The 22,652-nt window shown below is 46.6% G+C and overlaps 1 protein-coding gene across 1 annotated transcript in view; it reads left to right on the top strand.

Moving 5' to 3' along the window:
• The window catches only part of HYDIN (HYDIN axonemal central pair apparatus protein), a 1,819,717-nt gene that overhangs the window by 923,680 nt on the left and 873,385 nt on the right, over positions 1-22,652 (top strand). Inside the window, exon 39 of the mRNA XM_029609235.1 lies at positions 2,961-3,134. Coding sequence (XP_029465095.1) covers positions 2,961-3,134 — 174 coding nt within the window. The remainder of the gene's footprint in view (positions 1-2,960; positions 3,135-22,652) is intronic.

The following is a 22,652-nucleotide window of genomic DNA, read 5'->3' as shown; positions in this document are numbered from 1 at the left end:
ATGGTGCCTCGTATCTTTATCAAGATTGTGGTGGTCATGGCGGCAGCATTACGGTGGCAGGGTGTCCTCGTACATCCTTATCTGGACGATTGGCTCATTTGGGCGAAGTCGGAGGCAAGTTGCCATACTGCAATCCAAGCAGTACTCAGGACCTTGCAGTCGTTGGGCTGGGTGGTGAATTTGGCCAAGAGCCACCTGGTTCAGTCCCAACACCAGCGAAGGCAAAATTTTTCTGACGAACGAGAGAGTATGCAAGCTACAATCTCAAGTTCAGAGGCTGGTGCAGTTGCAAGTTCCCAGAGCTTGGGATATGTTGCAGGTCCTCGGTTCCATGACTTCCACGTTGGAGCTGGTACCGTGGGCTTTTGCTCACATGTGTCCCCTTCAGAGAGTGCTTCTGGCCCAATGGAGTCCGGTGTTGGTGAAGTATCACCAACCCGTTTTTCTTCCATCGGAGACCAAGGACAGTCTGTCGTGGTGGCTACACACACCCAACCTCCGGCGGGCGATTTCCTTGGAGATTCCGGATTGGGTGACTCTAACCACGGATGCAAGTCTCTCTGGTTGGGGAGCAGTTTGTCAGAGTCAATCGGCTCAGGGCACATGGTCGGATGGGAGGCGTCCTGGTCTATCAATCGTTTGGAGGCCAGAGCAGTGCGTTTGGCTTGCTTGCTTTTCAGCCGTTACTTCAGGGACATTCGGTACGAGTTCTCTGGGACAATGCGACAACGGTGGCCTACATCAACAGGAAAGGAGGCACCAGGAGCCATGTGGTGTCGCTGGAAATTCGGGACTTGATCCTGTGGGCAGAACAGCATTTAGTCCAGATCTCGGCATCTCATATTGCAGGCGTCGAGAATGTACGAGCTGATTATCTCAGCCGCACACTCTTGGATCCAGGAGAATGGGAGTTGTCGGACGAGGCGATGCAACTCATTTGCGAGAAATGGGGCTGTCTGCGAGTCGATCTGATGGCGATGAGTTGCAATGCAAAGGCTCCTCGGTTCTTCAACAGATGCAGGGACTACGGCGCCAAGGGCATAGATGCACTGGTACTTCCCTGGCCTTGGGGAGTTCTGCTATTATGTGTTCCCTCCCTGGCCTCTAGTGGGCAAGATCTTACAGTGAATAGAGAGACATCCAGGGGAGGTGATACTAGTGGACCCGGAGTGGCCATGCCGTCTGTGGTTCGCAGATCTGGTAAATCTAGCAGTCGAGGGGCCGTTACGATTCAGTCATCTTTCAGGTCTCCTACATCAGGGGCCAGTATTTTCCGATCAGGTAGATCGCATTTGTCTAGCGGCATGGCTTTTGAGAGGAAGCATTTAAGGTCGAGAGGATACCCAGAACCGGTGATTACTACTCTTCTTCAATCTTGGCGGAAATCCACCTCAGTGGTGTACGGCCGAGTCTGGAAGGTATTTGAGTCCTGGTGTATGGAGAAGCAGATTCAGGCCTTGCGCGCTTCAGTGGCTCACATCTTATCTTTTCTACAGGACGGTTTGGTCAAGGGTCTTGCTTTCAACTCTCTTAGGGTTCAGGTGGCGGCTTTGACCTCTTTGAGGGGAAACCTGGATGGATGGTTACCGCTTGTCTTCTCATCCTGACATGGTCTGTTTTATTCAAGGTGTTAAAAATTTGCAGACACCGGTGAGGAGAGTTTGTCTGCCTTGGAATCTCAACCTGGTACTCTGAGCTTTGTGTAAGGCTCCTTTTGAACCTATCCGCAGAGCCACTCTCAAGGATGTCACTTTGAAGGTGGTTTTCTTGGTAGCCATTTGCTCTGCAAGGAGAATTTCAGAGTTACAGGCTTTGTCATGTCAAGATCCCTTTCTTAAGATATCGGACGGCAGTGTGTCTTTACGGACAGTTCCTTCTTTTCTCCCGAACGTCGTATCTTCTTTTCATGTTAATCAGACGGTGGAGCTGCCGACATTTTCGGATTTGGATGCTCTGGAGCTAAGACGGTTAGACGTCCGTCGAGCATTACTTCGTTATCTTATGATCACGAATGGTTTTCGGAGGACTGACCATCTTTTTGTGTTGTGGAGCGGTCCGAAGAAGGGGCTTCAGGCTTCAAAAGTGACTATTGCCATACGGCTTAAGGAAACTATTGGATCCGCTTATATTCTCACAGGTAAACCAGTACCGGAGGGCTTGAGGGCTCATTCCACCCGATCTCAGTCGGCCTCTTGGGCGGAAGCTCACTTGGTATCGCCACAAGAGATTTGTAGGGCGGCGACTTGGAAGTCGTTGCATACTTTTGCAAGACATTATCGATTGGATGTGGCAGATTGGGAGTCTCAGTCTTTTGGAGAGAGCATATTGTGAGCTGGACTCTCCAGGTCCCACCCTGTTTAGGAAGCTTTGGTACATCCCAGGAGTCTGGACTGATCCGGTTCGTACAGGGAAAGGAAAATTTGGTTTTTACCTGATAATTTTCGTTCCTATAGTACCAAGGATCAGTCCAGAGTCCCGCCCAGATATTAAGGAGGGTGGAGAGTCATCCGCTTAACTGTTGTACATTACAGATATCAGAAGTTTTTTGTTATCAAGTTTTCTCCAGTTTAGATTCAATTGGTTGGTTATGTTGGTTTGTTTGCATCTAGCTTTGGTACACATTAATACTGAGGAACTGCAGATGGCATCAGGGTATATAAAGCAGTGTCAGTTTTACTTTCTCTGTCTCTAGTAAGTCTGGACTGATCCTTAGTACTACAGGAACGAAAATTATCAGGTAAAAACCAAATTTTCCTATACAGTTCCTCCTTTACTATGCAAAATACAAAGATACAAAACTTGCACAATTCCCCAAACTGGCAGAGAAACAAATACTTCATACAAAAGAATAAGCTGAAGCAAAGAATGAGCTGGCTGCTAACAAGGCCTTTCTTGAGATTTCAGCAGGGGTTGCTCAGGCATCTCTAATATGTCAGACTGTAATGTTTCTTTCCTAACAGGAGAGAAAACCCAAAGCATTGATGAGATTACTGCGAAGGATGTTGGAGAACTGGAAACTAATCCAGTGTCCAGAGCCATTGCTCGTTACCTTGGCATTGACATCTCTCCAGAGGGAAGGGCTGCTCTGAATCGCAAAGGCCTAGCTATAGTGGTACATGGATCACCCCTATCAGGTATGGATATGGGATATAAAAAATAAAAACAATTTCTCCTTTTATTTGGAAGAGGTTTGGACTAGAAAAAAAAATTAACATTTTCAACTCTTATCTTCTAAATTATCCTAACAGTATTGTAGCTCCCTCTTCTAAAAATGTTCTCATAGGACTTAAAAGTGTCTGTATTAGTACCTCTTAGTATAAGAGTGTTATATGTATTTTTGGTGATTAAGTCAAAAGACAGTTGAGGCAAGCTAAGTGGTTCAAAGTGTGAGCTGTAACACTTTGATGTTGCATCAAAAAGATGGGATGCATTCTGGTCTGAGGGACCTTCCTTGCCTGGAAGGAATTATGATACTAGCAGAAACAGTAGTCAGGGCTATCAGGAACGCCACAGGAGCTGAACTCACTGCCTCTTTCAGCCCTTTATATTTTTGCCTTAATTCTTCTAAACACCTTGCTAAGACCTCAGGATGGGTATACTGCTTTTGGCAGTGTTTCTCCTTAGTGCCTGTAAGCTTCTTCGCTTACTGTCTGTGCATTTTTGTAGCATGGCCTGGAGTTAAGTCAGTTCTTCCTCATCCCCTTGTGTTCATCCAGGGAACTCATCCTGACTGTGTGTCTAGTTGAATCCAACTGGACTGCCATCTGTTTCCCTATTCTCCCTAGCTTTAAGTGTTGCTCACACAAAAAACATTCTCAAAGGAAAACATGCATTGAAGGTAGTCCCAATGAGATGTTGTTTAATTTTTTATAACACATAGGGTAACATATTTCATTAATAACTTTTTGGTTCTCAGGATTTCACAAATAATTCTACAATTAAACACACATTCTATAAGACTATGTCTCTAGTTACAGTTGTGATCTGGCAGAATTTCTGTTAATACCAAGATTCTGTCAGGTAGACCAAGAAAGATTTCACACAACTGCCAGGAAAATTTGTTGGGATGCACAGAAAAACCCACAAGCAACATCTATTGAAATACAGGCTTCTCTGAAACAAATTGTTGTGGGTGTTTCAGCACGCACAATAAGGAGATACTTGAACAAAAATGGGCTGCATGGTAGAGTTACCAGAAAAAAGCCATTGCTGCACCATTGCCACAAAACAACCTGCTTACAATACACCAAACAGCATATAGAGAAGCCTTAAAACTTCTGGAACAAAATAATTTGGAGTGTTGAGACCAAAATTGAACTTTATGGTCACAACCATAAATGCTATGTTTGGAGAGGAGTCAACAAGGCCTATGAAGCAAAGTACACCATCCCTACCATGAAGCATGGAGGTGGATCTCTACTGTTTTGGGGATGTATGTGCTACAGCGGCACAGGGAATTTAGTCAAAATTGATGGCAAGATGAATATAGCATCTTATCAGAAATTATTTGAGGATAATTTGCATTAATCAGCTAGGAAGCTGCGCAAGGTTGCACTTGGACTTTCCAATATGATAGTGATCCGAAACATAAGGCCAAGTGTACCCTTCAGTAGCTGCAGCAGAAGAAAGTGAAGGTTCTGAAGTGGCCATTACAGACTCTTGACCTCAACATCATTAAGCCAATGGGGAGAACTCAAACATGCATTTATGTTAGACAACCAAAGAATTTACAGGATCTAAAGGCTTTATGCCAAGAGGAATGGGCAGCTTTACCACATAAGAAAATAAAGGGCCTCATTCACAACTATCACAAAAGACTGCAAAAGGAGGCAATACACGAATTTAAGAACTAAGGGTATGCAAACATTTGAACAAGACCATTTATTATTTCCTTTATTGCTATGGTTTGTTTAATGATTGTGTTATTCTGTGATGCATAACAGTTTAAATTTGAAACACATTAAAAATAATAGCCATGGGTTTTGTCTGTTACATTTCGCAGCCCATGGGCTAACCCCATGAACTGCCACTCTCACCATTCTGGCTGGGGTCCCAGACCCAGCAACATACCATCAACATTCATCGCGGCAGGGCACCACTTCTCTTCGTGGTGACATGTTGCCAATTCCCTCCTGCTGGGCCCATGGAAGGAAAAGCCGTGTGGTGCCTCTCAATGACCTCATGCAGTCAGGTGTATAAAAGGCCCTCTTGACCTCTCTGTCATCACCTCAGCAACAAGTCCACCTAATCCTACAGTAGAGCAAGTTGCTTCTAGTGTCTTGTCTTTGGTTCCAGCGTCTTGTCTTTGGTTTCAGTATCTTATCTTCAGTTCCAGTATCTAGCCTTCAGTTCTAGCCTTGTCTTCAGCTCCGCCTTGTCTTCTCCTTGCCTGCCTGCCCTGCCTATCTGTCCCAATGTCTCTTTTCCGACAGATACCTGGTTTGACCTCGTCTTGATCTCAGATATGCTGCCTACCTCTGAGCACTGCCTGATCTTGGATATGCTTGATCGCTGACTGCCTCTGACTACAGGCTAATCTTAGATATGCCTGATTGACCATAGCCCAGACCTTGGACTCCTCTGACCTCTGTCTGCCTATGACCTAAGCCTTCCAAGGACCTTCATCCCTATCTTCAGCAGAGACCCCACCTAAGCTGTCTAGCTCCTGGCACCCAAAGGCACAACCTGAGGAGAATGAGGGCAGGTATAGCAAAGTTCCCAATGGGTCACTGCTTTGCCCGGGTCCACTTGCCGACAGTGGGAACTTGCAGGGCTCCTCCCTGCAGGTTGTGCCAATCCTGCCTTGGCCCAAGGGTGCACAGACATAACAGTCTGATCACTCATGTTTTCTTAAAATGCTACACAACTTACAAATTCTGCCAGGGGTATGTAAATTTATGAGCACAACTGTATATTGCAATGATGGGATGGATCAAAGTGGTGGAGGGGTGGCACTATATATTAGAGGGCATAGAGTCAACAGGATAAAAGTTCTACATGAAAGAAAATGAACTATAAAATCTTTATGGATAGAAATTCCATGTGAGAAGGGTATTAGAATAATAATGGGGGTGTACTACCATTTATCTGGCCAGAATGAACTGACAGTCTTTGAAATGCTAACAGAATTTAGGGAACCTAATTTTAATAGCATCATAGTAATGGTTGATTTCAATTACCCCAATATTGACTGGGTAAATGTCACATCAGGACATGCTAAGAAGGTAAAGTTTCTAGATGAAATAAATGATTACTTCATGGAGCAGCTAGAACAAGACTGACAAGGGAGGGAACTATTTTAGACCTAATCCTTAGTGGAACACATGATTTCGTGAAAGAGGTAATGGTGTTAGAGCCACTTGGCAATAGTGATCAAGCATGATCAAATTTGACTTGATAACTGGAGGAAAGACACTAAGAAAATCTACTGTGATAGAATTTAACTTTCAAAAAGGAGATTATGATGACATGAGAAAAATGGTTAGGAAAAAAACTTAAAGGAGCAGCTGCAAAGATCAGGGGGCCAGTATTGAAACACTATTTAGCCAGATAAGTAGGACTTATCTAGATAAGTGGCAGCTGCTGATTATCCGGATATGTTTAGTGGCTGCCACTATTTATCTAGCTAAGTAGATAGCCAGATATCTTGGGGGTGAGCAGTGGGTGGATTGAGGTGGGGCAACTTAGCTCAATAGCAGGTCTAACGTTATCCGGATATTATTTTTCCAGTTAATTAGCACTTATGTGGTTATATTCAGCCACAAAGCCATGCTGCTGAATATTCTTTCTAAGTTATCTAGACAAGTTATATCTGGATAATCGAATATCTTTGAATATTGTGTCCCAGGAGTTTGCAACAGGCATAGATGTTTAAAAAATTATCATCTTAGAAACCTAGACCAGATATATTCCATGCATTAAAAAAGGTGGAAGGAAGGTCTAATGACTGCCAGTATGGTTAAAAGTGAGGGGCTGTTCTACCCAAAGGACCTCTTTCAAAAATAGAAAAGGGTTCTAAATGTAGAAAACAGGAAACAGTATAAGTACTGTCAAGTTAGATGCAAAGCATTGATATGAGATGAAAACACAGAATTTGAAAAAAAGCTTGCTATGGAAGCAAAAGCTCATAAAACCTTTTTCGGGTACATTTGAAATAAAATACCTGTGAGGGAATCATTTGAACTGTTAAATGATAAGAAACATAAGAAATTGCCATGCTGGGTCAGACCAAGGGTCCATCAAGCCCAGCATCCTGTTTACAACAGTGGCCAATCCAGGCTGCAAATACCTGCAAGTACCCAAAAACTAAGTATATCCTATGCAACTGATGCTAGTAATAGCCCTGGCTATTTTCGAAGTCAACTTGATTAATAACAAGTAATGGATTTCTCCTCCAAGAACTTATCCAAACCTTTTTTAAAACCCAGTAAAAAGAGCCCTAAGGGAAGACAAAGTCTTAGCAGAGAGATTAAATTAATTTTCTTCAGTCTTTACTGAGGAAGATGTAAAGTACATATCCATCGAAAGCACGCAAAGCAGGCAGTGTAAACAGCACACATATAAATTGAATATACAACAAAGAAATAAAGTGTGGAAAACTATTTACTGGTCAATATTATTTACAATATTATTTACAATACATTTTTTGTAAGTGCATACAATCACAGATGTGTCACACAGTTTTATATTGAATGTACATTTATAAAACACCCTTGTTTTGCTTGATGGACCCTTGGTTTGACCCAGTGGTATTCACACCATTGTTTTATAAATGTACATTCAATATAAAATTGTGTGACACATCTGTGATTGTATGCACTTACAAAAAATGTATTGTAATTAAAATTGACCAGTATTTTGCCGCGCCGCCAGCTCGCCGCTCCTACCCCGACCAGGCTCGACGCGATCAGCGTGGGAGGCCAGCCGAGGCCAGAGCCCCGCCGAGATCACCACCGACCGGAAAAAGCTGCCTGCTCGCCAGCCCAGCCGACTGACGGAACGCCCCCTTCGGCTGACATCACGTCCTGTCCAGGAGGACCTTCATATACAACTTACCTTTATCTGGCGACTCGCGCCGGGCGTCTCGCGACAAAGGAGCGCAACTAAGGGGCCTGCCCCTTAGTGCGCCCCTTTGTGCCAACTTTGTGCCCCCGGAACCCGGCTCATCGCCCTCACCCTTCATCCCCCCCCCCACCATCTCACCCCTACCCTCCTCAAAACCACCACCATACCACCACACTCCCTCCGCAGAAACCAACCCTTTTCTCCCACTCCCTGCTCTTCGAACAACCACTTCCCCTTATCAACTCCTCACCCACCCCCAGGTCCACCCCCCACCCCCCTACTCACGAATAACACCGCTTCATACCTAGGCCAAAATGCAGTCCTTCCCCATCCCCATCCTTAAACACAATACCACCCACCTCTGCTCCGCTCAGCACAGTACCCCTCATGATCACTGCAGATCCCTTCTCCCTATCATGACCTCCCCCTTCACCCAACTAATTGGCCTCACAACCTTCACCATACTCCTCATAAACGCCCAATCGATTGTTAAGAAAACCAGCTTATTCAATGATATCCTCACCGACAACAGCCCTGACATCTGTGCCATTACTGAAACATGGCTAAAAGACTCAGACTCTGTGCTCATTAACCAACTACCAACCGACCAATATTGCATATTCTCCATTCCCAGACTCAAAAAAAAGGAGGAGGCCTCCTGTTCGCAGCCAAAAAAAAATTCAATTTATCCCTCAAACCTATTGCCCCCCCCTCCCCGTCTCAAAATCGCACTCTTTAAATTACCTGCCCTCCAAATCTGCCTAATCTACGCCCCACCTGGGCTCCTTGAAAGCGACCCATCCCCTTTAATCGAATATATTACCAAGAACCTTGTCATTAGCTCTCCCACCATTATCCTCGGTGATCTAAACCTCCATGTAGACAAGACCCCCCCCCCCTCTTCCGCATGCGACTCCCTGCTCACTTCGCTAGAAGCCCTAGGCCTCAAGCAAATCATTTCTAACCCCACCCACAAGGCAGGCCACACCCTGGACCTCATCTTTACCAATTCCAGGATCCAAGCTGAACCCCCCACTTCCGCATCGAAACCACATGCTCCATCAAACTTTCTCCCCCCACCACACATTCCAAGGAAACTATTCACTTCTGAAAACCCTGCCAAACAGAGGACCTCATTGCAGCCCTCACAGGTAATCTACCCAAACTAGATCTTACTGATGCTGAGTCTGCACTCTCCTCATGGCATCAGCTAACTAACAACATAGCTAACTCACTCTGCCCTGAACAAACACGAGTAATCAACCCAGCCAATGCCAAAAAGAAACCTTGGTACTCCCATGAGCTTAAATCCATGAAACGCCATCTCAGAAATCTTGAAAAAAAAATGGCGCAAAGAGCAATCCCCAGCCCTCCAATCCACTTTTAGAACCTACCTCCATTCCTATAAGGAAGCCATTGACAAAGCTAAGAGAGACTTCTATGCCCAGAGGATCCACCACCTCCAATTCAACGCCTGGGCCCTCTTCGATTTTGTTGCCTCCCTCACCAAAACCATCTCCATTCTCCCCCCTGGCACAAACCACCCAACCAAATGCAAAGAACTCGGCCATTATTTTCACAAAAAAATTGAAACTATCATGTCACACTTCCCCCCCCACCCATACAATTAACACCCCCTCCTTCATAACACCGACTATCCCCCTCTCCTCCCCACACATCCCCTCTACTACAGAACCAAATAACACAGCTGCCACCCTTAATTCATTTGATACCAAGACACACACTGAGATTGAATCCATTCTTAAAAAAATCAACCCTGCAACTCATCCCACCGACACCATCCCCACCAAAACCCTCCTCTCCATTCCCAATACCATCTCCAAACCCATCACTGACATCATTAACAGCTCGATCTCCTCCGGCACAGTACCCAGCTTACTCAAGCAAGCCATAATTAATCCCATCCTTAAAAAACCCACACTCGACCCAACGGACCCTGCCAACCATCGTCCAATCTCCAACCTTCCCTTTATCTCAAAATTACTGGAAAAAGTTATCAACAGGCAATTGACAACCTATCTAGATGACCACCAAATCTTATTCCCTTCGCAATATGGATTTCGCCGACACCACAGCACTGAAACCCTCCTCACCTCCCTCTCTGACCACATCTTAAAGGCCCTCGACAAAGAACAATCATATATCCTTGCCCTTCTGGATATTTCTGCAGCATTTGACACGATCAATCACATCATATTAATAGAGCGACTAAAAAATATTGGAATAACTGGCACCGCCCTCTCTTGGATTCAATCATATCTATCCAACAGACAATACAGAGTTAAAAGCGGGCCCTGCCAATCGAAACCTTTCAACCTGCTACAAGGTGTTCCCCAAGGCTCCTCCCTCTCCTCCACCCTATTCAACATATACCTCCTGCCCCTCTGTCAGCTGCTATCTGGTCTCAGCCTCCCACACTTCATATACGCCGACGATGTTCAGAGTCTCTTTCCTGTAACCAACACTATACCCAAGGTCCTAAAAACTTGGGAAGCTGCTCTTTCAGCTATCAGCTCCCTGCTCGCCGACAATTACTTAGCCCTTAACACCTCCAAGACGGAGCTCCTTTTCATTTCACGCCCCCCCCCTCACAACAACAACGACCCCACCCGCAATCCCCCCCCCCCACCACATCGTTCACTCAACATGTGCGCAGCCTTGGTGTCGTCCTCGATAACCACCATAACCTGAAGAAATTCATTAACTCCACACTAAAAGATGGTTTCTTCAAGCTTCACACGCTTAAAAAACTGAAACCCCTGCTCCATATCAATGATTTCCGCACAGTCCTGTAAGCTACCATTTTATCCAAACTTGATTATTGTAATGCCATCCTTCTAGGCCTCCCAAAGAACGCCCTCTGGCCCCTACAGATGCTCCAAAACTCAGCAGCTTGTATCCTCACTAATGCACACCGAGAAGACCACATCACCCCTGTCCTCAAGCACCTACACTGGCTGTCAATTAACTCTAGGATCACTTACAAAACACTTACCCTTATCCACAAAGCCATTTACAATCACGACATGCCTTGGTTCAAGGAACACCTCCGAATCCGCACCCACAACAGACCCACCAGGGCTCAACACCTTGCCACAATGCACACTCCCTCACCCAAACTGTCCAAACTTAAATCCACCAGGGAATGTGCCCTCTCCCTAGCCGGACCCTCCCTCTGGATCAAAATGCCACCCAACCTTCGCCTAGAATCTTGTCATAAAAGATTCAAACAGAACCTCAAGACCTGGCTCTTTAAACAGGCTTACACCTAACTCTTCTCTTAAACTCTCTATTACCCCCGCTTTACTCTCCCCCCCCCCCTTATCCTCCTCCCTTACCCCCTTATAATGCCTTCATACTAACTTGCCCCTGTTAAAATATTATACATTTACCCACTAGTCCCCCCACTGCAATTCCCCTCTCTTTCTCCTTTCTCCCCCCCCCAACCCCGCTGCCAAGACTTCCTCACCCCAATTAACTTACCCAATTTAATGTTTCCAGTTACTATTTATTGTTATCTTTTGTTAATTGTTCTCTGTGAAACTCATTACACATTGTTACTTGTTCTCTGTGAAGCTCGTTGCTGTATTTAGTTATCTGTGAACCGAGATGATGTTCCCAACATATCCCGGTATATAAAAACACTTAAATAAATAAATTAAATAAAATAAATAAATAAATAAATAGTTTGCCACAAATTTTTCTTTGTTGTATATTCAATTTATGTGTATGCTGTTTACACTGCCTGCTTTGCATGCTTTCGATGGATATGTGCCTTACATCTTCCTCAGTAAAGACCGAAGAAAATTAATTTAATCTCTCTGCTATAACTTTGTCTTCCCTTAGGGCTCTTTTTACTGGGTTTAAAAAAAGGTTTGAATAAGTTCTTGGAGGAGAAATCCATTACCTGCTATTAATCAAGTTGACTTAGAAAATAGCCAGGGCTATTACTAGCATCAGTAGTATGGGATATTCTTAGTTTTTGGGTACTTGCAGGTATTTGCAGCCTGGATTGGCCACTGTTGTAAACAGGATGCTGGGCTTGATGGACCCTTGGTCTGACCCAGCATGGCAATTTCTTATGTTTCTTATCATTTAATAGTTCAACTGATTCCCTCATAGGTATTTTACTTCAAATGTACCTGAAAAAGGTTTTATGAGCTTTTGCTTCCACACCATTGTTTTATAAATGTACATTCAATATAAAACTGTGTGACACAGGGGGGCGCTCTTGCCGCGGAGCAAGATGGCCGCTTGAATTAGAGCTCCCGCGCAGCCCGAGCCCGATACCCGCCGCGATCACCTCTCAGCATATAAATACAGTTTTCAAACCTCTTGAAATTGCAAGAGGGACCAACCGCGATGGCGCAGCGCAAAAAAGGACCCGACTTCAAGCAATTTACGTTTTCTAAACTCGCCGATCTGGAAGAAGGGCCTGAGAGCGCGAATGGAGCCTAGGACTCGAGTGAGCAGGTACCCGAAGGGGAGCGCGATTTAGGAGGAGCGAAGGCGGTGGTGCCCGATCTCCCCACGAGAGATGATTTTCGCAGATGGTTTGGAGATATTAGGAAAGAAATGAAAGATAATTAAAAGGAACTTCTGACCTCCATCGAACAATTAAAAGAAGATATGGCGGATATAGGGAGACGTGTGGACGACTGCGACATGTGTTTAGATGCGCAGTCTGAGAAACTAGATGGCCTACACGCCTCGGAACAGAGAGTTACACAGGATTCTGAAGATATGCTTGCTAAATTGGAGGACTTGGAAAACAGGAGTAGGCGCAATAATTTGAGGTTCAGGGGAATACCAGATACGGAGCTATATGCTGACTGTGAGAAAACTATACAGAGATTATGCGCTTTTCTCCTACAACATCAAACAGATAATAATGACGGACAGAACTCTAATCTGCAGGTGGAATTGGAGCATGCACATAATCGGCCCTAAGATCGCTGGCAGACCAAGAGACATAATAGTATGCTTCACTAGATTTCCCATGAAAGATCAAATTTACCAAATTGCAAGGAAGCAAGCTGCGTGGGAATGGAAATCTCACCAGGTACAGATTTTCACGGATCTCTCACCCCTGATGCTAAAGAAGCGAATGAAATTCAAAGAAATCACCGCAGTGCTTAGAAAGGAGAAAATACGATATCGCTGGTTATTTCCTTTCGACATTGCCATCACTATCGATGGCTCCACCACTAAAGCCAAGAACATCGAGGAAGCACCGGCCATTATAAAATCAGTGGGTCATCCAGTGAAAACTACTAGATTCAAGGACCAGCCATCTTCTGCATTTACGGAGACCCCACGTTGGCAGAGGGTCCGAAATGGAGGGAAAAGGCTCCGACGTAATTCGGGGGACAGCACCTCAGACCAGGACAAAGGGAAGGGATGATACCTTCGAGAGGACGCTGAGGAAAGATACTACAAGTTGAAATCCGGCTGGGAACTCTGTGTTGCTAGTTCCAAATGAAATCCTATGTTAGGTTTTGGTTTATACGAGGTTTGCAGTGCATTGGGATGTGTGGGGGGGGGGGGGGCAGCGGGGCGGGCTCGGGATGGGGGGGAGCGAGCTCCGCGATCGATTTTTACCCCCAAAGCCAACACGGAATGTCACTAGTACGATTCTGTGTGGCAATCAGGTATTACAGGGGAGGGTAAGAGGGGGATTGACTGGACCAGTCATTATCGTAGGAATGCACAAAAATTAACCACAAATGTGAACTTATTGCTCTATCTGCAGCAGGGAATGAATATTATATTGAGGGTGCTGCATGCAGAGGGTGGAACACTTTGGAAGGTGATCCGTGGAAAAGGGAGGTCTACAATCAGGGTATGGTGTGCAAGAGGGGAATGTTTAGATTCATACTATGACGTCCATTAAATTATGGTCCTTAAATGTGAAGGGCCTTAATAGCCCACAAAAAAGGCAACATCTCAAGCAGGAAGTGCAGAAATCTAAGGCAGATATCTTATTTCTACAGGAAACGTATTTGCAAGGCAAATATGTTCACTTGCTTCAATGGCCCCTTTACTCCCGCCAATTTCATGCAGCTGCCCCCAAGGAAGGGAAATATACTGGTGTAAGCATATTAATTCACAAAGACTTCCAGGGTTCCGTACTCAAACATATAGCGGATCCCAAGGGGCTTTTCCTGTTAGTCCAGCTGGATATTGACAAAGAAATTTATACCTTATTGAATGTATATGCTCCAAATATTTCCCAACTTGATTTCCTAGATGGTCTGGATAACGTCCTCAACACAGTAGAGGAGAACCACTTGGTTATTGTGGGGGACTTTAATCTAACTATCCAACCGCGGATAGACAACTCGTCCGGGGGGGGGGGATTGGGAGCTGCGGCAGACCACAGCAGTATTTCGAGGGACTTATCACACCCGCTGAGCTCCACTTTGCTATCAAATCCCTTAAAGTTAATAAGGCGCTGGGTCTCGATGGGTACACGGGCCTGTTTTACAAGAAATTCACAGATCATGTATCACCCTACTTGCTCGAGGTCTTTAACGCCCTTCAAGAAGGAGACTCCCTTCCTCCTGAAGCTAATGTTGCTGGCATCACTATCTTGGCAAAACCGGGCAGAGACCCGTTAGAATGCTGGTCATATCGACCCATATCATTAATTAACATTGATTTAAAGCTCCTAGCCAAGATTTTGGCTACACGGTTGAATAAAGTGATGGCCAAGTTGACCCATCCAGACCAGGCTGGTTTTATTCCGGGGCGGAAAGCAGCAGACAATGTTCGAAAAATAATAGACCTCTTGTGGAAGGTCAAAAAAGACCATGTACCAGCCATATTGCTAGCGATTGACGCTGAAAAAGCGTTTGACATGGTCCATTGGCAATTTCTTTTTCGAACGCTGGAAAAGATGAATTTTGGCCCAAACTTTCTAAGTTGGTTATATAAACTTTATGATAACCCGAGAGCTAGAGTAAAGGTAAATGGAGCTTATTCTAACCCTTTTCCGATAACCTGTGGAGCCAGGCAGGGGTGCCCGTTGTCTCCCCTGTTGTTTGCCTTGTTCCTGGAGCCTCTCACTACGATGATAAGGGGAGACCGATCCATCTCGGGCATTCGGGTGGGGACGGAAGACTATACGATGTCGCTATTCGCAGACGATGTGTTATTCACCTTAACTAACCCCCAACAGTCCCTCACGGGTGTGATAACTAACTTGAAGACTTTCAGCTCAGTGTCAGGCTTTCACTTGAATCTTGATAAATCTGAGGTGTTGAACATCTCCCTACCCATGGCACAGGCCACACATCTTCAACAACAATTCCCTCTGAAGTGGGCAGGGTCAAAAATTAAATATTTAGGGATACAAATTGGCACTAATTTGGAAGACCTGTTTAAACTTAACTACATTCCTCTTACTGCCAAGATCGTTAAAGATCTAGATCAGTGGACATCCATGCCAATCTCCTGACTGGGAGGGTTGCCGTATTGAAGATGACAATACTCCCTAAATTTAATTATTTGTTCCAATCGTTGCCAATCCCAATCCCCACAGCCATGTTAAAGTCTTGGCAAAAGCGATTGTTTGCATTTCTATGGAAGCGGAGACCTCCAAGAGTTGCTCAGGCTACTCTTTTCAGACATAAGCTTCGCGGCGGACGGGGGATCCCAAAACTCCAGTGGTATTATGCAGCCGCTCAATTAGCAGCAGTCCTCTCATGGCACAGACAAGGCGAACAGCCCAGATGGGTGGCCATAGAGCAGGCTATTCTGGGGTCCTTCCCGCTTAGAGCTCTTACTTGGCAACCTAGGAGGACTCGGAGAATTGATGGTTATATTTCCCTTTCCCTTCAAACCACATTATAATCCTGGGATCAGTGGAAGTCTTTAATAGTGGGTGCGAGACGGTACTTCTGGAACACACATTTATTTCATAATGGGTCCTTCACTCCGGGGTGAGAGTCTGCGTTGTTTAACGAATGGAAAGATAAGGGAGTGACCACCCTGGGTCAGCTTAGGGATAAAGATGACATTATGACATTTGCACGCATCCGGGAATTGTACAATCTCTCACCCTCCGCTTATTTCTCTTATTTTCAATTACGACAGTTTATTAGGCGAGAAAATATACAGGAAGAGCTAAACAAAGGCAAGTCCCAGTTCAAGGGATGGTGTGAGCATGCAGACCGCCTACAAGGTGGTTTGTCAAAAATTTACAATATGTTACAAGGCTCTTTGGCCAGCAGGCCTTCATATGTATACTCATGGGAGAGAGACTTGGGGATCCAGTTCTCGGATGAGGAATGGGATCATGTTTTTCTGCACACCAAGAAATGTTCGGTTTCTTCCTCCCTTACAGAGAATGGTTATAAATTATTGTTCAGATGGCATCTTACCCCGAGTAGACTGTACAAAGCCAAATTATGTGATAATAATTTGTGTTGGAAAGGTTGTGGTCAGCGTGGCTTCTATTTACACATGTGGTGGGACTGTCCTAAAGTGAAGAGACTGTGGTCTGATGTACAGGACATCATTCGCTGCACTCTACAACGGCAGGTAGAACTAACACCTGCTCAGGGGCTTCTGAATGTCCCCGTTGATGGATCTAGATTTGAAAGTACACTTATCAACCAGTTTTGCTTAGGGGCAAGGTGTCTCCTCGCCACCCTCTGGAAACAACCACTGGTCCCCTCTAGGGACTCCTTATTACAAAAACTGGATACAATGTGTGTGCTGTATAAGATAACTGCCCAAAAACATCGACACATTCCCAAGTTCGAAAGGACATGGAACCATATATTTCATGGAATCGAGACAAGCTACCTGAGACCATGGAGAACTCTACTTCTAAAGCACCTTCCATATGACACCACCCACAAATCAGACTGACACACCTGTTCGCCGTGATGCAATATATTATACTTTATTTTTTACAGACACCACAAAATACTTTGCATTTCTCTCTGCAGACCCCATAATACAGTTTGTAGTTGCCTGATACATGTTCACCCTGGTACGTGCTGTTATTCCTCTTGTGGATGTTCGATGGTTTTTATTCTGTTACAAGTTGCATTCCGTATTTAGCTTAAGCAGTACAGTAGCATTATGCTTGTCTCTATCCATTTGTCGATGCACATGGTACTGTATAATTACTAGGAGACGTTACACACTACTGTACAATGTTTAACACAGTGTATGACGAATAAACATTACATTATAAAAAAAAACTTTGTGACGCATCTGTGATTGTATACACTTACAAAAAATTTATTGTAAATAATATTAACTAGTAAATAGTTTGCCACACATTTTTTTGTTGTATAGGCACATATCCATGCCAGAAGTGATATTTTAAAATGATGATGAGGAAATGAAACAAATCTCAGTGAACCTGGAAGATGTACTAGGGCAAATTGATAAATTAAAGAATAGTAAATCACCTGAACCAAATACTATGCATCCCAGAGTGCTGTAAAAATTGAAAAATGAAATTGCAGACCTACTGTTAGTATTCTGTAAACTATTATTAAAATCAGCTATAGTACTTGAAGATTGGAAGGTGGCCAATGTAATACCAGTTTTTAAAAAGGGTTCTAGGGGTGATTGGAGAAACTACAGACTGGTAGTTCTGGGAAAAAATGGTTGAAACTATTCTAAGAACAAAATTACTGAACATAGATAGACATAGTTTAATGGGACAAAGTCTATATAGATGTAGTCAAGGGAAGTCTTGCTTAAGCAATTTACAACATTTTTTTGAAAGCATGAATAAATGTGGATAAAGATAAAGGTGCGCCTGTTGATATAGGGTATCTGGATTTTTAGAAAAGGTTTCACTGCTGCTTTTTAACATATTTATAAGTGACCTAGATATGGGAACGAGTGAGGTGATCAGATTTGCTGATGATAAAAAATTATTCAAAGTTGTTAAATCACAAGATATCTTTGAGAAATTGCAAGAGGACCTTGCAGGACTGGGAGACTCTGCATCCAAATGGTAGATAACATTTAATGTGGACAATGTTATGCTCAGGCTTGTGGACCCTTGGCCGACAAGAGGATGGTATACCTTTCGGAGGGTCCGTAGGGTCTCTTGTCGGGTGGCGAGGCAGAACAGGAGGCGGGAGCAGCTGACCCTTGGCACTGGAGGCTGAGACGAATACGGAGGCGGTGAAGAGACGAGATGAGGCACTGAGTCTTCACCACTGGTGGTCTGCGATTCCCCTGGGAGGAGCCCGTAGGGACCCGACCGCTGGGACTTAGGTGGACCTAGGGAGGTCAGAGCAATGGTGCAAAGGCCAACAGGAGCTTCGCCCTGGAAGCCCACGGTCCCCCCAGGAGGAGCCCGTAGGGACCCGGGCCGCTGGGACTTAGATGGGCCCTTGGAGACGGAGTCTTGAAGGAATCCTAGGTCGAGTGCCAGAGGGTCGTTGCTCACCAGTCCGAAGTCGTGCACCAGAGAATCACCGCTTGCCAATCCGAAGTCAGGAACCAGAGAATCACCGTAAGCCAATCCGAAGTCAGGAACCAGAGAATCACCAAGACGTAACAGGAGCAAGCAGCAGGAACTCACCGAGGCAAGCAGACTCAAACAACACTCGCAAGAGACGTTGCCAAGTCAAGGAATGAGCAGAGGAAGCCTCCCTATATACTTCCTCTGCTCTGGATCATTGGACGCAGGTGAGTCTAGTTAAAGGGACCAGGTCCCTTTAAATGCAAATGAGTTGATGGCGGCCATCTTGGATCCCATGGCAGCGGCCATCTTGAATCTTCCCGGTGCAGGAGAGACGCCGCTGGGGGAAGCAGGACGGCTTCCCCTGCAACGGGCAGCACGGGCCCGAGTCGGAGCCCTCCCCCGGGGCTCTCATGGCGCTGTGAGTCAGGTAGGGGGACGCGGTTGTGGGGCGCCACAGCCGCAAAACACAACAGTACCCCCCTCTTTAGGGCGTCTCCCTGGAGGCCTGGGTTTGGACGGGTGATCTCTGTGGAACTGGTCCAATAGACTCTGATCCAGGATATTAGCCAGAGGCTCCCAGGAGTTCTCCTCGGGGCCGAAGCCTTCCCACGCTATCAGGTATTCCCATTTCTTCCTGTGTTTCCTTATATCTAGGACCTCTCGGACTTGATAAGTGAGGTCATCTTCAGAGGCAACAGGTTGCGGAGTCGGAGGCGTGCTGGAAGGCCATGATAATACCAGAGGCTTCAGTAGGGAGACGTGGAATGTATTGTGAATCTTGAGCGAAGGGGGAAGACGAAGTTGATACGAGACTGCTCCCACCTGCCTGACAATGGGAAACGGTCCAATAAATCGCGGGGCCAGTCGCGATGATGGCAGCTTCAAGTGGATGAACTGCGTGCTCAACCAAACCTTCTGGCCCGGCTTGAGAGGCGGGTACGGTCTTCTGTGCCGGTCAGCATAACTCTTAGCTGCCTGGCCTGCCCTGACCAGGGCGCGTTGCGTGGATATCCACAGCCGATGCAGCTCATCGGCAGAGAGTTGAGCTGTCGGAGATGCGACCATGATGGGAACAGGCAGTGGCGGGCGTGGCTGTTTCCCATACACTATCTGAAAGGGAGAGGCCCCCGTAGCAGCAGAGATATGAGAATTCAGTGCGAATTCGGCCCAGGGTAACAGGCTAGCCCAGTCATCTTGTTTCTCGTTAACATATAACCGAAGGAATTGCTTCAAGGTCTGGTTGGTTCTCTCTGCGAGGCCGTTAGTTTGTGGATGGTAGCCGGATGTATAATCTAGCGTGACGTCGAACTTCTGGCAGAGAGCCCTCCAGAATTTGGCCGTAAATTGAGGCCCTCGATCAGACAAGATGCCTTTAGGTAGGCCGTAAATCCTGAAGATGTGCTGGACGAACAGCTGAGCCAGCTGGGGTGCTGATGGCAATCCTGGCAAAGGTACGAAGTGTGCCATTTTGCTAAAACGATCGACTACCACCCAAATTACCGTGTTGCCATTGGATAACGGCAGGTCCACCACGAAGTCCGTCGCCACGTAGCTCCACGGTTCAGAAGGCGCGGGTAATGGTTGAAGTAAGCCTGGGGTGGACCCAAAGATTCTCTTGTGGCGGGCACAAGTCTGGCAGGACTCCACATAGGCCCGAACATCCTTATTTACCTTTGGCCACCAATAATATCGGCGCAGAGTCTGCAATGTGCGGGATTGCCCTGGGTGGCCGGAGCAGTGGGAATCATGAGCCCATGCCAGCACTTGTTTCCGTAAGCGTGGCGGAACCAGAGTTTTCCCAGGCGGAATGATGGAGGTAGCCGACAGGAGGATGCGGGATGGCTCAATAATGTACTGAGGTTCCTCAGAACCTTCTGTTGAATCAAATACTCGAGATAGGGCATCAGCCTTGATGTTCTTCCCAGCCGGTCTGTACCGGAGAACGAAATTAAAACGGGTGAAGAACAGGGCCCACCGGGCTTGTCGTTGGTTGAGCCGTTGCGCCCGATGCAAGTATTCTAAGTTTTTTTGGTCCGTGAAGACCGTAAACTGGTGCGGTGCCCCTTCCAGCCATGGGCGCCATTCTTCCAAGGCTACCTTGATGGCGAAGAGCTCTTTGTCGCCGATGGCATAATTCCGCTCGGCAGGCGAGAACTGGCGGGAGAGGAAGGCACATGGGTGTAGCTTATGGCCCTCGGAGGCCTGGCTCAGGACGGCCCCTACTCCCTCTGAGGATGCGTCCACCTCTATAAAGAAGGGTCGTTGCGGATCCGGGTGCCGAAGGCATGGTTGCTGCGTGAATGCCTCCTTGAGACGACGAAAGGCGGCCTCTGCTGCTGGAGGCCATTTTTTGGGATCTGCGCCTTTCCGGGTCAGAGCTGTCATCGGGGCAACAATTGACGCGTAGTGATGGATGAAGGAGCGGTAATAATTGGCAAAGCCTAGAAATCTTTGGAGTGCCTTGAGCCCGGACGGCTGTGGCCATTCCCGAATGGTACTTAGCTTTTGTGGATCCATGTGGAATCCCTGACTGGATACTATATAACCCAGGAAGGGAAGAGACTCCTGCTCAAACTGGCATTTTTCGAGCTTTGCATACAGCTTATGTTCTCTGAGACGTTGTAACACTTGAACGACGTGTCGCCGGTGAGCGGCCAAGGTATCGGAAAAAATCAGGATATCGTCCAAATAAACTACCACGCATTGGTACAGGAGGTCGCGGAGTATCTCGTTCATTGTATTCTGAAATACTGCGGGGGCATTACAGAGCCCGAACGGCATCACCAAGTACTCATAGTGACCGTCACGGGTATTGAAGGCCGTCTTCCATTCGTCACCTTCCTTAATACGAATAAGGTTGTAGGCCCCTCGGAGATTCAGTTTGGAGAAGATCCTCGCACCTTGTAGCCGGTCGAATAGCTCAGAGATGAGAGGCAGGGGATAACGGTCCTTGATCGTTATGGCATTCAGGCCCCTGTAGTCAATGCAGGGGCGGAGCGTTCCATCCTTCTTTCCGACGAAGAAGAATCCAGCCCCTGCGGGGGACTTTGACTTCCGAATGAAGCCCCTCTCTAGGTTCTCTCTAATATATTCATTCATAGCCTGCGTCTCTGCAGGAGAGAGGGCGTAGGTGCGTCCTCGAGGAGGCTCAGTACCAGGGAGGAGATTGATGGCACAATCGAACGGTCGATGAGGTGGAAGTACTTCAGCTTTCTGCTTAGAAAACACATCTGCGTATGAGGCATATGGAGCTGGCAGACCTGGGAGATTGACGACGGCGATCGGGCATGGCCCTAGAGCCACAGCTTGGAGGCAATTGCCGCTGCAATTCGGCCCCCACCGAGCCAGCTGCAAGGTCTTCCAATCGAACTGGGGCTCGTGCTCCTGGAGCCACGGGAGTCCTAGGACAATGGGATGGATAGAGTACTCCAGGACATAAAATGACATCTGTTCCTGATGCAGGACCCCGGCCCTCATCTGGACAGGGATGGTGGCGTGCGTCACCCGTTCCGGGAGAGGCTTCCCTTGGATGGAGGAGATGACCAAGGGACGAGACAGCGGAACTTGAGAAATCTTCAAATGTTCAACCAGGCCTTTCATGATGAAATTCCCGCCAGCACCGGAATCCACCAAGGCCAGCGTGTGGAACTCTCCATCCGCCGTAGTTAATGCTACTGGCAGGGTTAGTGGAGGTGCAGGAGTGGTATGGCCCAGGAAGAGACCTCCTTCAGGTCCTAGGCCCGAGAGTCCCGCACGCGTCGGGCAAGCAGCAATCCAATGTCCCGCTGCACCACAGTAGAAGCAGAGCCCCTTCCTCATTCGCCGTTGACGCTCTTGTGGAGAGATTTTCCCGTGCCCCCAACTCCATGGGTTCGTCGGGGTGGCAGCCGGGGTTTCTCCAACCTATCCTTGGGTGAGGGCGAATGTCGAGGACATCTGGACGGAGTTGCAGCTTTAGAGGTTGTCTGGGCCTCTTGACGGCGCTCCTGGTAGCGTCGATCTATGCGACCAGCCAAATCGATCAAGGCATTCAAGGACCTCGGTATCTCACGTCCCGCGAGCTCGTCCTTAATTCGGGGGCTCAGCCCCTGGTAGAAAATGGTGCAGAGGCAGTCTGAGTCCC

This window comes from Rhinatrema bivittatum, chromosome 7 (assembly GCF_901001135.1).
Source record: "Rhinatrema bivittatum chromosome 7, aRhiBiv1.1, whole genome shotgun sequence".
NCBI classification, from domain to species: domain Eukaryota; kingdom Metazoa; phylum Chordata; class Amphibia; order Gymnophiona; family Rhinatrematidae; genus Rhinatrema; species Rhinatrema bivittatum.
This window is presented reverse-complemented; position numbering and strand designations above follow the sequence as displayed.